The 16532-nt window shown below is 43.4% G+C and overlaps 1 protein-coding gene across 3 annotated transcripts in view; it reads left to right on the forward strand.

Annotated features, from left to right (window-relative positions):
• Positions 1-2199: 2199 nt before the first annotated feature.
• The window catches only part of LOC137617309 (uncharacterized), a 95922-nt gene continuing 81589 nt past the window's right edge, over positions 2200-16532 (forward strand). Inside the window, exons 1-2 of one of the 3 annotated variants that reach the window (XM_068347320.1) lie at positions 2200-2418; positions 16103-16297. In XM_068347320.1, the coding sequence (XP_068203421.1) occupies positions 16107-16297 (191 nt within the window). In that variant the 5' untranslated portion in view covers positions 2200-2418; positions 16103-16106. Of the gene's footprint in view, positions 2419-2577; positions 2601-16102; positions 16298-16532 lie in introns of those variants that run through there. The other 2 variants (XM_068347318.1, XM_068347319.1) reach the window with 2 other exon arrangements.

The raw sequence follows: 16532 nt of genomic DNA on the forward strand, positions 1-16532 counted from the left end.
CCTTGTCTCTGCCATTCATGCGTGGCCTTCACTGTTCTATCTAGTTTCTCTTCCTCTTGTTTTGTTAAAAATTTTATAGTTTATATAGAAATATTTATTTTAATGTTGTAACTATTCTTAAGATATTTCATTTTTCCTTATTTCTTTTCCTCACTGGGCTATTTTCCCTGTTGGGGCCCCTGGGCTTATAGCATCCTGCTTTTCCAACTAGGGTTGTAGCTTAGCATTTACTACTACTACTACTACTACTACTACTACTACTACTACTACTACTAATAATAATAATAATACAACCGAAGTTCCCATAAGATTTTTATGCATTTACTTTTTAGTTAAGGAGAGAAATACCAGGGGCATCTATGGGTCTTCTTGTAACATCTGGCTAGTAATAGTAATGCGTTCGTTTAGCATTCGCAAGGCAGCAGATCGATCCCAGCTCCGGACCACCAGTTTAAGCTATTTATTGGGGAGGCCACTGCTCCGGTTGGGCTTGCCTGACTGACGTTCTGGTGATCATCTATTCTGGTGATACTGGAACTGCAACAAGACACCTTTACCTTTAAAATCACAGAATAAACCCAGAAAATCATTAGCAGCCATTACCTGGCCTTCCCTGGTCCTACCTTGGTTGGAACCAGGAGCAGATATAGATGATAAGGAGGAATTGATAGTGAATGTGTTGGGGTCTCCAGGTAAATAATTAAAAGGAAATGGAAAGTAAGGATTTTTCTCTGAGAGAAATAATTAAACCAAAGAAATACAAAATGTAAAGTAAAAAGAAATCTGAGATACATAATAAGTAGGATTTGATTGTGAATATGTTTGGGGTCTCCAGGTAAATTATTAAAATTAAATAGAAAAATAGGGAAGATTTTTATAAAAAAAAAAAATAATCCAATCAAAGAAATACAAAATTAGAAAATGCAGTACAGTAAAAAGGGGGTCTCCAGGTAAATGATTAAAATTAAGTATAAAATAGGGAAGATTCTTATAAAAGAAATAACCTAATCAAAGATATACAAAATTAGAAAATGCAGTACAGTAAAAAGGGGGTCTCCAGGTAAATGATTAAAATTAGATAGAAAATAAGGGAAGATTCTTATAAAAGAAATCATCTAATCAAAGAAATACAAAATTGGAAAATGCAGTACAGTAAAAACAGGGACACGTGAAATAGAAGAGCCTTTATAAGGGCGTCCTTACAAACTCCTTAGGTACCTTTACAAGCCACAGTTTTAGGAAGATTTGATACATTTTTTGCTATTTTGCCAGGAATATAGAAAAAAAAGGAATGAAGTAATTGAGCTCCAACAACCATACGACGAAGACCTGAAGAGAATAATAGGATTATTTTTTATTTAGTGAAACAAATATAGAAAAGAAAAAAGAAGTTTTAAACCTAATGTGGAAGAAAAGACAAAACAGTACAAGAAGATAAGAAGTTAATGCTCTTCCATAACATCATAAACTCCGAGGAAAAAAGATTAGTAAGAGAGATAATTGAGGATCAGTTGAAGAACCCGTATGGGAAGTGCTGGAGCAAGAGCGTAGAAGAAATCTGCAGTAAATATGGGATGGAAGTGGAAGAAATAAGAAGTTGGGGGAAAAGGACCCTGAAAAAAGAAATCAAGAAAAGAATTATAGAAAAAATAGAGGAAACTATTGAAGAAAAAAAGAAAATAATGAAAAAATTAAGATTTATTAAAGGAAATGGCCCTATGCCTTATATCAGAGAAATGTATCTGGATAAGGCATCCCTTGTGATGAAAGCAAGATTAAATATGCTCAACTTAAGAGCAAATTTCAGGGGAAAATATGATGACAATTTGTGTGATTTATGCAAAGAGGAAGAAGACACCACCGAACATTTATTTCTATGCCCAAAGTTAGAACAGCTGAAGAATGTAGAAATAAGTTTAGGTATGCTGAAAAATCCTAGCAGGGATCTGGCTGCATTTATAGATAGGGCAATGAATATAAAAGAAGAGTTTAGGAAGCCCAAACTGATTACCACAACAGGTTGCCAAAACTGATGAAAGCAAGGTGTTATCCTATCCAATTTCAAAGTAGAAGGGAATAAAAGTAAAGATTGAGAACCTCATTATGATATTAATTTATTTAAGGCACAGATGATATAAACTTAACAATAATAAGAATAAGCTTAGAAGCTTTGCACCTATCTATAAAGAGATAGAGTGACCGCAAACTTACTTTGCGGAGTGAGCAATAAGGAACCAGGACCAGGAACCAGGGTCTGCAGTCTGCACCTTCGTACTTTGTAGCTGAAATACCTTTTTGATAAGGACGCCGTCCTTGATATGCAATAAGATAAACTCGCCTGCTTGATTTGGAAACGCCAGAGTACCACCGTTGACATGACATAAAGCTCTTATCTTTATTTACCTAAAGCAAAGCAAGGTAAGACTATCCATTTCCTGTTTAAAATGGTAATATTACAGTATCTGGGTAAATAGTTAGTATTTTGAAATTGTTGAGATATATTTTTGGTTTTATATGTATTTTTGACCTTTTGTATATTGAATATCTGGGGTAAATTGCATTGTGAGTACCCTAGGCCTATTTACCCAAACCAAAGCCAGGTAAGATTATCCATTTCCTGTTTAAAATGGTAATATTACAGTATCTGGGTAAACATTTAGTATTTTGAAATTGTTGAGATATATTTTTGGTTTTTTATGTCATTTTTGACCTTTTGTATATTGAATTTCTGTAGTAAATTGGATTGTAGGTACCCTAGGCCTATGCTACCCATCATGTTCGTCTGCTGTTTAAAAGGGTCATATTACAGTATATGGGTAATTATTTAGTAATCTTAAATGGTTGAGATATGGTTTTGGTTTTATATGTAATTTTAACCTTTTGTATATTGAATTTCTGTAGTAAATTGGATTGTAGGTACCCTAGGCCTATGCTAGCCACCATGTTCGTCTGAATATGGAAACTAGGCCTATTCCTTTCCATCTAAAAATTATTGGGAACTTGCTTGGAGGCTTTTTTTAGCTCGTTGGGATAAAAATTTTGTAAACTTTCAAAAGTTATTACTGAAAAACCACACTTCAAAATGAAAACAAACCAGAATACATCTAATCTAAGATTCCCCACCTAACCTAATCTAGGAGCTGTGTCCTTACTTACTTACCCCTGCAATCTCCCTTTAGACTGCCATAACCTTAGCGGGGTGTATGTATGATAGCGGCCACCTGTATGTATGATTACGGCTATCTTAGAATATGCCAGTGTAACGGGATCGCAGGGGGCCATTTACCCCCCCCCCCCCCCCGCATTAGGTAAGTAGGTAAGGACACAGCTTATAGGTTAGGTTAGGGCGGAAAGTTTAGGTTAGTTGATGTCCATTTGTAATCCACACATGAGGAACTGGCCTCTATTATACAAAGGTTCCTCCTTAACTAAATCTGAGACTAAGGCTCAACCCTTTGTTCAATTTCCAACTGGCTTCTCTCCTAAATCATATTTCTTAAACCATAAAACCATCTTCATATTATCTTATTTCAGACCAAGATAAACAGCGTCTTCCCCATAGATAAAATTGATTGGGCAAGTAATGAGAAACTTTGTGCCTGTCTCAATGATCAACATTGGCCCAGAAAGGCTATTGCGTTTCCAACTAGGGTTGTAGCGGTAAATTTTAATATAAGATTAGTATGTTATACGGCTTTAAGCAATGGATACATGATGTAATTACAGGTGATTTGAAGGTTTTTGATATTGATTTCTGGCATAAAGCCATAATTTTTGCGTTATGGTGGGTCGACACCGAGTAATACTAATGAAACACTGACAAAACTCTCGATTTTTTGGTTACCAGGACGTCCGAACTCACAAAAATTGCGACTTTCCATCCCATTTTCTATTGAGTTGTTCATGCAGTGTTCGTCGTACTACAAATACCTAGTTACTTAATTGAGCTAATGATTTATTGGTTTTTGCTCTGCCGAATGCTCACTTCGCATGCGATTAAACATCTCACTATGTTCTGGCAAGCGTAATAGGTTTCACTACTCGTATAGGCCCATAGGCTAATATTTCGGCGTTAATTATCAATTATACAAACTTAATTTGATTATCTCGGTTATTATTACCCAGAGATTCATGGTTAGTGTTTAAACAAATTTACTAGTTATGATTTATTGAAATATGCTAATAAAATTGTTTTGGGAAAATTGTGTTAATGTAAAATTAAACTGTTGTAGCTTAGCTAGTAATAATGATAATAATAATAATGATGATGACGACAATAATAATGATAACCCTCTTAATCTAGCTTATGTAGGCCTAGGTAGTCCAACTTAAGATGTTGAAGCATATCAGACTAGGGTATGGAGGAAAATTTGCCTTTTCAGTTAATAAATGACGCTTTAATACCTAGCCAAATACATGAACCATATATTATTCCTGTGGCCTTTGTATGACAGCGGCTCAGGCCTTGTGGATGCATGAAAAATGGATTTGTTCTGTTACAAATACATACCTGTTTCTCTTTGCTATGGATATATTGTTCTGGCATAGCTGGAAACTAGCCAGAAACTTTTTACGTTAGGTAAAAAACCCGCCGCTAGTTAGTGGGGTAGACCAGTCGCCTTACTCACACACTCACCAAGTATATTGATCCACTTTTGTTTTTGGCAGTGTGGAGAGCATACATACTGTCTCTCTCTAATAATGAAACTGTCTGTAAATAAAAGTATTTTCAGGCGAGTGGGTTGGTTTAAAGGCTGCTCATATATGGCAGAGACAAGGGTCAGTGGCATTGCCCTGGAGACTGACCATACAGTGATGCCTCAGGATACGAAATTAATCCGTTCAGGATGCGGTTTCGTATCCTGATATTTTCGTATCCTGAGTCGCGTTTTACATGTAAATAGCCTAATCCGTTCCAAGCCTTATAAAAAGTCACCTTTTCTTTCATAAACACGCTAAACTGTAGTAATAAACATGCATTGCAGCCATTTCTATCATTCAATAATTAACACAACCATTAAAAACAGCCTAATCCATTCCAGAAACCACTATGAGATTATTCAGTAATGTAGTTATAGCCAAGTTATCCCCCCCAAGCCCAAAGAAAACGGTCCGTTTTCTTTACTACTGTATAAAAGTTACGGTACTGTATGTACGTAAAGCATTTAGATCAGTGAAGGTGTATTGTTACCTGTACGTACACCTAAATTAAGGATTGATACCTGTACACTCTGAAAAAAGGTTACAGTTAATTAGTGTAACAAAAAAGTTGAAACTTACCTTTTGATTGAGACGATGTCCGATAGCAAAGTCGCGGCAGAGGAGGATGGCATAAGGCAGAAAACGTAACAAGTGACAGACTACGTACAGTAATTTACACACTTAACACATTAACACTTAAACTTTACGAAATAAAAAAATGGCAGAAATAATTAACACTTAACATTACGTATGGAAAACTATAAAATGAAAGAAAAAATTACTTTAACACTTAACGGTAACATAAAACTTAAAATTGAATTTTTTTTTTTTGCTTTTTTATAACTTTACGTTTTTCTTATTTTCTAAATCTCTTCTACTTCTTCATCACTTTCTTTTTTCTGTTTCTTTTCTTTACTTTCACCTTCTAATTCTTCATCCCTTCCTCTTTTCTGTTTCTTTTCTTCACTTTCACTTTCGTCTTGGCCTACTAATACCGCTGGCCTCTTTAATAAGAAACTATCCATTGAAGCTTGTTTCTGCCTACTTTTCAACACATTTCTAAAATGCGTTAGGCAAACGTCATTGCAGTATTGAAGCGCACGGTTGGTATAAACTTTTTCTGGATGTTCCTTTTCGACGTAGTCTGCCATTTTATGGAAACATGCAAGAATTTCCTTGATGTTTGCCGTTTTCAAAGGTGCAACATCCTCCTCATCACCGCTAGAGAACTGCTCTTGAAAATCACTCACTTGCATCGTCTCCAACTCCTTCAAGTCGTCCGTCGTCAACTCCTCGTGGTGCTCCTCGATAAGTTCATCTATATCTTCCGCGCTAACTTCCAGTCCCATGGACGTACCAAGATGTACGATGTCAGCCACCTCAGACTGCTGAATTGGTTCAGGATCGTCAACGATCTCGGCTTCGCCTCCAGGCTTCCCGAACCCCTCGAAGTCTCGTGCAGAGACAGCATCAGGCCACAGCTTCCTCCAAGATGAGTTTAGGGTACGCCTCGAAACTTCCTGCCAAGCGAGATCGATGAGTTTGAGGCATATCACGATGTTGAAGTGATCTTTCCAAAATTCACGCAGAGTGAGGTTTGTACTCTCTGTGACTTGGAAACATTTCTTGAAGAGATGCTTCGTGTACAATTTTTTAAAATTAGAAATAACTTGCTGGTCCATGGGCTGGAGGAGAGGGGTGGTGTTAGGTGGTAGATACAGGACCTTTATGAAGGAATACTCGGCCAGAAGATATTCCTCGAGGCCAGGAGGGTGAGCTGGAGCATTGTTCAACACCAGCAGACATTTCATAGGGAGGCGCTTTTCTTCCAAATATTTTCGGACAGTCGGACCGAAGCAGACATTCACCCAATCAATGAACAGTTGCCTCGTTACCCAGGCTTTTGCATTCGCCTTCCACATCACGGGAAGGTTCTCCTTAATGACTTTGTGGGCTTTGAAGGCTCGGGGATTTTCTGAATGGTACACCAGCATGGGCTTTATCTTGCAGTCCCCACTGGCGTTTGCACAAAAAGCAAGGGTAAGCCTGTCCTTCATAGGCTTATGTCCGGGTAGCCTCTTCTCCTCCGCCGTGATGAACGTCCGACGAGGCATTTTCTTCCAGAAAAGCCCAGTTTCGTCGCAATTGAAAACTTGCTGCGAACTGTAGCCTTCCTGCAGAGTCAACTCGTCGAACGTTTTAACAAAGGCTTCGGCGGCCTTCGTGTCCGAGCTGGCTGCCTCCCCATGCCGTACCACTGAATGGATGCCAGTCCTTTTCTTGAACTTCTCGAACCACCCACGAGAAGCCTTGAACTCTGGGGGTTCCTGCTGGGATGTTCCTTCTCCTGCTCCTCCTTCGGCCTGAGCACGCACGAGATCACCGAAAATGGCGGAGGCCTTCTGGCAAATTGTAGTCTCAGTGATGGTGTCTCCTGAGATCTCTTTGTCCTTGATCCACACAAGAAGCAGCCTCTCCATCTCGTCATGCACGTGCATTCTCTTGCTGGAGAAAATAGTGACGCCCTTAGAAGGTGTTGCTGCTTTGATGGCCGCCTTCTGCTTCAGGATGGTGCCTATCGTAGACGGATTCCGGCCATACTCCTTGGCGATCGCACTTAAACGCATGCCAGACTCGTACTTTTTAACGATTTCAAGTTTCGTCTCCATCGAGAGCATTGTCTTCTTCTTCTTTACTTCGGCAACATTCTTGGGGCCCATGGCTACAGTAATACGTAATATAATACACTACGTAACGTTATATACATTCTATGTATAGTAAACACTAATACAGTACAGTGCACAGTAACGAATGTTTATTAACGATAACACGTGGCGTACGAATGTACTGTATATTAATACTAAGTCAAACAAGCGAAAGCACACAATGTCTGTTAACGATACCGCGGTCGGAACGAAAAGAGAGAGAGAGAGATGAACGCCCGTACGTAGGCAAGCTGGGATAGTTGCCGACTAATAGGAAAGCAGGGATCTTATGGGGTCAGCTAGCGTCTGAGTAGGGAGATAACCAATGGGTGAGCGGGAGGCTGTAAGTGAGTCTACCCAAGTTCAAAGTCAGGCGGCGCGCGCTTTTTAAAATTACTCTCGGCGAAGAGTTGGGATCTCGTAAGGTTTTCGTATCCTGAAATTTTATCCGTATCCTGGGGCATAAAAATCTTCGAATCACTTTTCGCATCCTGAATTTTTAGTAAGCAGAAACTTTCGTATCCAGAGATATCACTGTATATCAAAATCAGCGCCCAAGTCCCCTCTCAACCCAAGCTAGGACCAGGGAGAGCCAGATAATAGTTGCTGATGACTCATCAGATAGACATATAGGCTCCCTAAAGGTAAGATTTCAGACACTAAAGTAACTAACAAGTTTGGAGGGACCTCAATTCCCCATCTGGCGATCACGAGGTGGAGGCGTTACTAGTAAGGATTCGTCTCACCTGAGGTTTCCTCAATGGCTTAGAATTATTGACTTATTTCTCCGGCACCTCGATCCCTCCCTGCGGCCTCTGCCTGTTCTGTTTTCTTTGGAGGAAGAACTAGCATGAGTGTCGGTTATTGACCCCTGGATAACCCTCTCTTTTAGAGGACCCGGCTGTTTCCTCTAGTGAAGCGGCAACGCCACGCCCACGACCATAGGAGAGTCTCTCCCGTTAATGCTTGTGTCAACTCTTTAGGGCTTTCGGGTTACGCCGCTAAGGAATGCTTCTTGGAGGTGCTGATTTGTAGCACACAGCAGAAGCGCACATCTGCCTCTGATGGGGTCGGCCTTGAACTTCGCCCCCTGAGCCTGTGGAGGGATTTTTCCCTAGTAGGTCTTGCACCCCTCGCTGATGTGTCCTCTGCAACTCCTCACCATCAGAGGAGTTGCTGACTGGTTCGCTCCGGAGTCCCTGTTGGGCCTGCGATTCTTTTGGGAGGATTGGGCCAGCTTTAACTTTACTAAGGGAAAATTGTTCTGCCCTTGAACACTGGTGTCTTGGGCAATTTTTCCCCTCGAGAGGGGGGCGGGAGGTCTTGGTGAGTTTCGATACTCATTTGACTCTCTAGTTTGGTTTATGGTCAGCAGTGATAATGATGAGCTTACCATTACCATCTCGGAGTATGATTCATCTTAAAGGTTTGAGCATATACATTCTACAGAAGTACTGTAATCTATTTTGTCTGTGTTTATTGGTCCATGGGTGGGCTTATGCAAACGACTGCCTTTTCAACAAGTGTGATTGAAAACTTTTCATCCTTGTCTTTTGGAAGTCATTGCTTGTGACCAATCGTTTGGTTGGCAACAATCAGCTTAGAAGGTTTGCTTTAATGCCTATATCTGCTAGAGAGATAGTGGGTTACTTTGGTGTTTACCGGTCCGTAGGCAGACATAAGTGAACATTCCCATCCTAGCAAGTGCAGTTGGGGGCAACATTTCGTCTTCGCTTTCCAGAAACAGTTGCTTGCAACTGATTGCATGACTTAACACCGATCAACTTGAAAGGTCCACTCTTGGTGCTCCAGTCACCTGGACTGGAGTTAGAGGTGGTGTACAAGGGCACCATCCAACATCTCGGGAACAGCCATTTGTTCCGTAACGAAATACAAACCACGCTATTTAAATAGGGTATTACTTTCAGCGTAGCTGAAATGACGAGCCATTAGAATTTTAACGAGGGTTAACTACCCCCTCGCTAGTTAGCGGGGGGTAGGGGAGGGGTAGCTAGCTACCCCTCCCCCCTCACACACTGGTGAACTGATTCACTTCACTTTTGGCTCGGGTGATGGTCAGATGTTTCTGCTTTCACCCTCGCATTGACAGCCTTAATCTTTTTTGCTTTCTCTTTCAGTTTGTGTGTTTGGAAGTTGGCCTCTCTCCTTATCATGCGTAAATGCCCTGGTTACCCGACCGCCCTTGCGGGACTTATATGTCGGCGGTCGAGACGGAGCCTCACACCTTGTGTCCGTTCTGCAGAGGTCAACGGTGTGATAAGGATAAATTGTGCAGTGAGAGCAGGGAGTGGTCTACCTCCCAGTGGGAGAGGTTTTCCCGGCGACGGAAGAAGAAGTCTAAGCGGGATCTTTCTCCTTCAAGGGTTTCCTTGAAGAAGGAAAATTCCAAGGACTCTTCTTCCGTTGCCTGAACCTCCTCCGAAGCTCCCGCTCGATCGGTCTCTCGTGAGAGGCCGTCGAGTGGTAGCGTAGGCCGTTCTTTTGTTGACCGACCTCGGGGTTTGGGAGAGGGAGTTGCCTCCCATAGCGAGGCAGCTCCTCCTCCTCCTCCGGGGGAGGATTCATCTATTTATGCTTCTGTTTATAATGATGATTTATTGCAGCTTTGGGCTTCCTTGGGGCTTAAGGGTTCTCCCTCCAGGGAAGCCCTGTTTGACTTGATCCAGTTGGGCGCAGCTGTCAAACAGTCGTCGGTGATAGCGGAGGTTGACCCTCTGTCTATCGTCGACGTTGTTGTGGCAGAGGCTTTCGACGGGTCGGGCCAAACCCCTGCTGTTGTTGTGGATGTTGCTGAAGGCTCAGTTCCCCCCTCCAAACATCCTTCGAGGGAGGAGCTGGGTCCAACGGTCTCTCCTGCAGGTGATTCTCCCCCTCGGGGGAGTTCACTGACAGAGACTCCTCTTCGGAGGACCGACGATGGTGTTCCTGCTCCCAGAGGATGTATCCGTCGCAAGGCTCGCCCTCCTCTTCGCCGTAGAGGTCTTCCTTCTCCCCACAAGGGAGTTAGGAGGCGCCTCTTTGGCTCCTCACCCTCGCCGTCCCCCGCAGAGGATCCTCCTTGTCGTGAGTCGACCGTTGCAGCCGCATCTCTGGACCTCTCTGCAGATCATTCGCGATCTCCTATGCCTGCCAGACCTGCTGACACTCCTTCATCATTCGTGGCAGCGGATGCGCAGTGGGCGCCCTCGCACCCCGTTATCCAACGGGCACCGGTCCCTTTGGGGCAAAAGGGCTTGTCTCACAATGTGAGCAAGTCCCTTAAGTGCCAGGTCTTACCTGTGCGCCCACATTCTCGACGCGCAAGCCTTCTCCTGTTCCTGCTGTTGCTGAGTGTCATCCTGTGCCGGAAACAGCGCGCCAGCGATCTCATATGGCAGAGTCGACATGTCAGCGCTCTCCTGATCGCCATCGATCTCCTGCTCGCCAGCGCTCTCCTACTCGCAAGCGCTCTCCTGCGCGTCAGCGATCTCCTCCTCGCCAGCGCACATCTGCGCACCCTGATCCTGATATGCGCCCACGATCTCCAGCTCGCCAGCGAACTTCCCCTGCTCGCCAGCGCGTAACTACGTGCCATCGCTCGCCCGTGCGCCCACGATCTTCAGATCTGGGCGTAGGAAGGAAGCCTCATCCTTCTCCTTCTCGCCAGCGTTCACCTGCGCGCTCTCGGTACTTGCCCTCTCGTCAACCCTCGCCTCCGAGCCATCGCGCTCAGTCACCTTAGCGCCCACAGGTTTCAGCTCCTACCGTGCGCACTTCCAGAGGTGGACGGGATACGATGCGCCCACGAGCAGTCTCCTTCACGCTATTCTAAGCCTGCTGATCCTGCGCCCCATCTGTCTTCTCCAGATCGCGCACCTGCACGCCAGCGATCTCCGGCACGTCCGCGCGCCATCACTCTCCAGCACGCCCAAGTGCCCACGAGCCTGCTCGCGGAAGATCACCTGCGCGCCCATGCACAACCTCACCTGTGCGCAGTCGCTCACCTGCTCGCCCTGCGCGCCATCGCTCTTCTGTGTGCCATCGCTCGCCTACGCGCCGTCATTCTCCTGGTCGCCAGCACTCGCCCGCGCGCCCGCGCCTCCATCTTCGCACTCACGCACACGTGCGCGAACGTTCGCCCCCGCGCGAACGCCAGCGCGAGCCCAAGCGCGATTCCCTCCGGGTTTCGCAACGCGAGCTTCCTACCAAGTCTTTGGAGCGAGGGCGGTCAGGTCATCTTCATCACGGGCCCCCCCTGCAAGCGCAGAACAGCGCGCTCGCAGGAGGAGGGGAGGTCTTCAGAGAGGTCTAGGCACCAATCTTCTTCCCTTTCTTTTCAGGCAGGCCCTATGGTATCTACTCCGAAGGATCGCCCGATCCCCTTCCCTCCAGCGGGAGTCTCTGACGCTGCGTCTGTCAGTAAGCAGCCATGGTTTAGGTCCCTTATCAGAGCTGTCGTCCAGGCTGTTAAGCCTGCCTTCGCTGATTTGGGTCTCAAACCAACGGCAGCTCCGACCCCACTGAAGAGGAAGAGAGGAGTAGAGATCGTGGTGACTTCTCCCAGGGTCAAACTGGCTCCTAAGAAGTCTGTAAGGAAGGCTCCTTCCCCCCACCGACGTTCTCTCCTTCTCCTGTGGACGAACCTTTTCCGTCCTCAGGAGAATCTACCGAGGTGAGACCTTCTCCCACCGCACCAATGGGAGAGACCCCACTTCTTCCAGGATTCGACCAGAGCCAGCGAGACCCCAGGAGAACGTCCACGTGTCCCCCCAAGTAGAGCATCTGGGGACAGGAGACTTTACTGCCAGTTCACCAGGAGGAGAGCAGCAAGAGTCAGAAGATGCCGTCTGGCAAACGACCTTCACAGCCCACTACCTGCAGGACGTGACCCACAGGAGGCTTGATACGTTCTCTATCGGCCCTGTGGTGGCTGCACAACAGCTGGTTTAGAACCTCAGGCTCCTTAGTGGACAAGTAGCAGAAGGTTGAGGGTATTGTTACCCGGTTTAAGTCTGCATGAATGAAAAAGTATGCCTGGCCCTTACTCTTTTCTTCATCCTCCCCTCTCTTGGGGAAAGCAGCATCCTGGGTTCTCTGCACAGCTGACCTCAAACCATTGCAGGTAAACCATGTTTCCTTGTGTTCCTAGTATTAAGATGATACTGTCGCGTCCCCCATACCCTGACGAGGTGGTATTGGGAACGTCCTATCCTAGAATTCCATCTAAAGGATTCCAGGTCAACTTCCTAGGACGAGTGACACTTCATTCCTTCACACACAAGCTTACGTAGGCCGCATGTTCCTTGCAGAGCAAAGGATTTGCGAGGTGCAGGGACTCCTTATCTCAAGTGCTACACACTCGGATTCTGAGTCTCCGGGCAAACCCAAAGCCAGTAAGGCTGGGACTTACCACCCTACCTAAGGGTTAAGTCACCCTATTTAGATAGCGTGGTTTGTATTTCGGTTACGGAACAAATGACAAATTCATAGATAATTTGTATTTTTCCTAACCATACAAACCTTAGCTATTTAATCATACTTGCCCGCCATCCCTGTCCCCCGTGAAGTTCTACCTCTAAGCGATGTGAATCAGTTCACCAGTGTGTGAGGGGGGAGGGGTAGCTAGCTACCCCTCCCCTACCCCCCTCTAACTAGCGAGGGGGTAGTTAAACCTCGTTAAAAATCTAATGGCTCGTCATTTCAGCTACGCCGAAAGTAATACCCTATTTAAATAGCTAAGGTTTGTATGGTAAGGAAAAATACAAATTATCTACGAATTTGTCATGTTTTATTCAGATTGTTACCAGGCTGCCTCTTAAAGAACTGTCGACAAGCTCGAATCACTCATTATCTTAGTAGGAATCACAGTGCTTTGATAAGTATTCAGTGAGATCTGTATTTCCACTTGACTTATAAGATCTGCCTTACTGCTGGATTTCCTTGGATTAGTAGGTTCTCGTTAGTTTCTCAGGGAGGGATTCTCAGACGTCTCATGGAAGAAGGAAATGATTCGCAGAGGGTGTAAATTGGATATCTGAAATTCCTCATGAATTTACCACCGTCATAATTCAAGCCAAGACTTCTTTTGCAATCTGCTACGTCGTGGGGGAAGGACATCTCTCGTGGTACTGTATCCATTTAGTTTGGGTACCAGCTGTTGCTGTCCCGTTAAGAAGACAGTTGAGAGCCAGATAGGACAAGGCTGTTGCTAAACATGTTCCATTTACGAAATAAAGCTTCCTGTTTGGGACCAATAATAGAGATCTATCCCTGGCTATGGAATCATGCCTTTAATAATTGAGGTGGCGCATCAATGGTAGAGCAATCCTCATGAGTGTAGTACGGATGGGACTTTTTTCTTCAAAAGATGGTCTACATTTTAGGTATGTGACCAAAGTGTGCTGTGCCTGTAGGTCAACCCTGGACTGATTATTAGTTGGACTATGGACAGAGTATGCCCTCAGAATAGTCTCCTCCAATTTTAGGATATGAAGACAATTCCTCTCCTCCTTAGTACATGGTACAGTATTGCGGGTCAGAAACCGGAATGGGAGGAAACAATTAATGGTTAACTGGGTTACTCTTATTTCTGAAGACTACACCTGCAATGCTTTTTGTCAACACTGGAAGTAAAGGTAGGGGGAACAAGATCATTTTGTTTAAGGCTGAGGGAGGTCATTATAGAAGGTCTATGTGGTGCTGGTATTGAGGAGACATCAAATGACGTTTACAGCCCGTTACCTGCAGGATGTGACCCACAGTTCTTTAATCTTTTAGGGCCTGTTGTAGTTGCACTGTGAGTGGTATAGCTACCTTGGCTACTTTCACAGGACCTTTAGTATTGGATCAAGGGCATGCATTGTGTGTGATTCTGGAACGAAAGGAAAGATTGACCGGCCTTTTCTTTCCCCCTTCAGCCCTCCCCAATTGTTATGTACAGCTTCAAAGACCTTGTTAGCGTAACTTGATTTCGATGCATGTAGGGCCCATTCAGCTTTTGGCTGTTTTGTATGCGGGTACGGAAGTCTTTTTCTCACTCTCCATACAATGGGGAGTGTTACGAAGCCAGGCATACGACATGATTCAAGCAGAAACATCAGTCATATATACCAGGTCTACGACCCAGAGTTATTAGGCTTAGAACAACCCTTGAAGCAGGGGCGTGGACCTGCTGGCATTACAGTACTAAACCACTGATACATGTTGTGGTAGGATCCTTAACTCTTTCAGCATCCCAGATGTGTGAGTTCTAAGCGCTGTATACCAGGTTAAGTTTTCCATCTAGTTTGAAAGGGGCCTTCCTCCCACCTTTGCTCATACTGTATTTTCCTGACAGCACAAACCCCCTTGAAAGTCCCAGCTACTATCTAAGTGAGTTGTCAGTGTGCCAGTGGGGAGGGAAGGTTGCCGCCCCGTTACCAACCGGTAGTTATAAGTTTTTAATTGCCGTATTCCCATCTTCGGTGTTATCGTTCTCTTATGTAAAGGACTCATGTTTATATAGTTAGAAAAAATACAAATTACTTTGAAAAAAATTTCTTTTTATTGGCTCTGAGCTGAGTTTTTGCTTTTTGTTTATTAGAATTTCCATACCCAGAAGCTTTTTAAAGAATCATTATTTTGTAACTTCCATAAGAGTAATTGCACAGTTTAAAGAGTAGCCTAAATACTGGTACAAGTACTGCATATAGGCTAGTTGCCATATTCCACTACAATTGCATTTAGAAATAGAGTACTCTTTCTTGTCTTTGCTCATTACAATATTACATATTAGTTTATAAAACCTCCGAACTTAATTTTTTGTGATGGTTAGCTGCCCTGCACAATGTTTTAAAGCTATGGTAAAAGATTGGAGTAAGAAATTTTTGAAGCACTTAGATGGTTATGTTAGAGGAAACCAAAATGAATAAACCAAAATAATAAGATGTAGAGCAATGAAACTGTAACAAAATGCAACAAAGAATTTTATCACTGCCTGTGGTATCATGCAGAAGGCACACCATAGGAAGCCTCAGTGTTACCTACACTGAGGAATGAGTAGTTGTACGATCTATTACATTAACTTGTAGCCAGTTTTTAAAGTTGTGGAAATATTGGTTGTGGTTGTTATTCCATGTAATATAATTTTCTTTGTAAGCTTTCAGATTTTACTTATGTGACCCAAAGAGAAATTTGGAAGATTTATAAGTCCCGAAAGTCAGTGAAATTATTAAGCTTTTTTGTGTAGTAGGTTAGTTTATTTTAACAAGGGAGTTTTATCTATATATTTGAATTGATTAACTTTTTGAGCATCAACCCCTCACTGAAAAATTTGGCACTTAAGCCCCATGACCTTTTTTGGGACATTTTACTCAACTCATCTTAGCTAAAAAACAATAAGAGATAGACATTACAATATTTTTTATAACATGGATGATTAAATTTCCTTTTTTTATGATATATAATGTTACATGTTTTGTAAAGTTTTCATACTCATAAATAATAAAAGAAAAAAAAACGTAGTAACTAGATGTAAAATAATTCCAATGGCACCGAAGGGAGTAGAACTATCCCAACCTAAAATACGTCTAGTGGCTTTCAAAGATTAAGGATTTATGAGTTTGTAGAAGGTTTATCAAGTTTCACATTTATATGTGAGGAGTTAGATTATTTGAATGAAATATTAAATACAATAACAATTTGCTTTGACTTTATAGGAACATGAAGGTTATTGGCATAATTGGAGCAGGGGCCAGTGGTTTGTGCGCCGCTCGTCACGCTCTTGCTGCTGGTTTGACACCTGTGGTTTGGGAACAGTCAGCTGAACTAGGAGGAACATGGAGGTTATCTGATGAAGTTGGTGTTGACAAATTTGGGCTTCCTGTCCATTCTAGCATGTATCAGAACCTGAAGTAAGTTATCAAATGCTTATCGATAGTCAATTCTTTTCAGTGAGGCAGATTTGCACCGACTCGCAGGGGTGCCCTTTTAGCTCGGAAAAGATTCCTGATCGCTGATTGGTTGGACAATATAATTCTAACCAATCAGATGACAGGAAACTTTTCTGAGCTGAAAGGACACCGCTGCGAGTAAGTGCAAATGCGCCTCATTAAAAAAAAATTGAGTATAGTACTGTACAAGGTATTT

The sequence above is a fragment of the Palaemon carinicauda genome, chromosome 23 (assembly GCF_036898095.1).
Source record: "Palaemon carinicauda isolate YSFRI2023 chromosome 23, ASM3689809v2, whole genome shotgun sequence".
Lineage (NCBI taxonomy): Eukaryota > Metazoa > Arthropoda > Malacostraca > Decapoda > Palaemonidae > Palaemon > Palaemon carinicauda.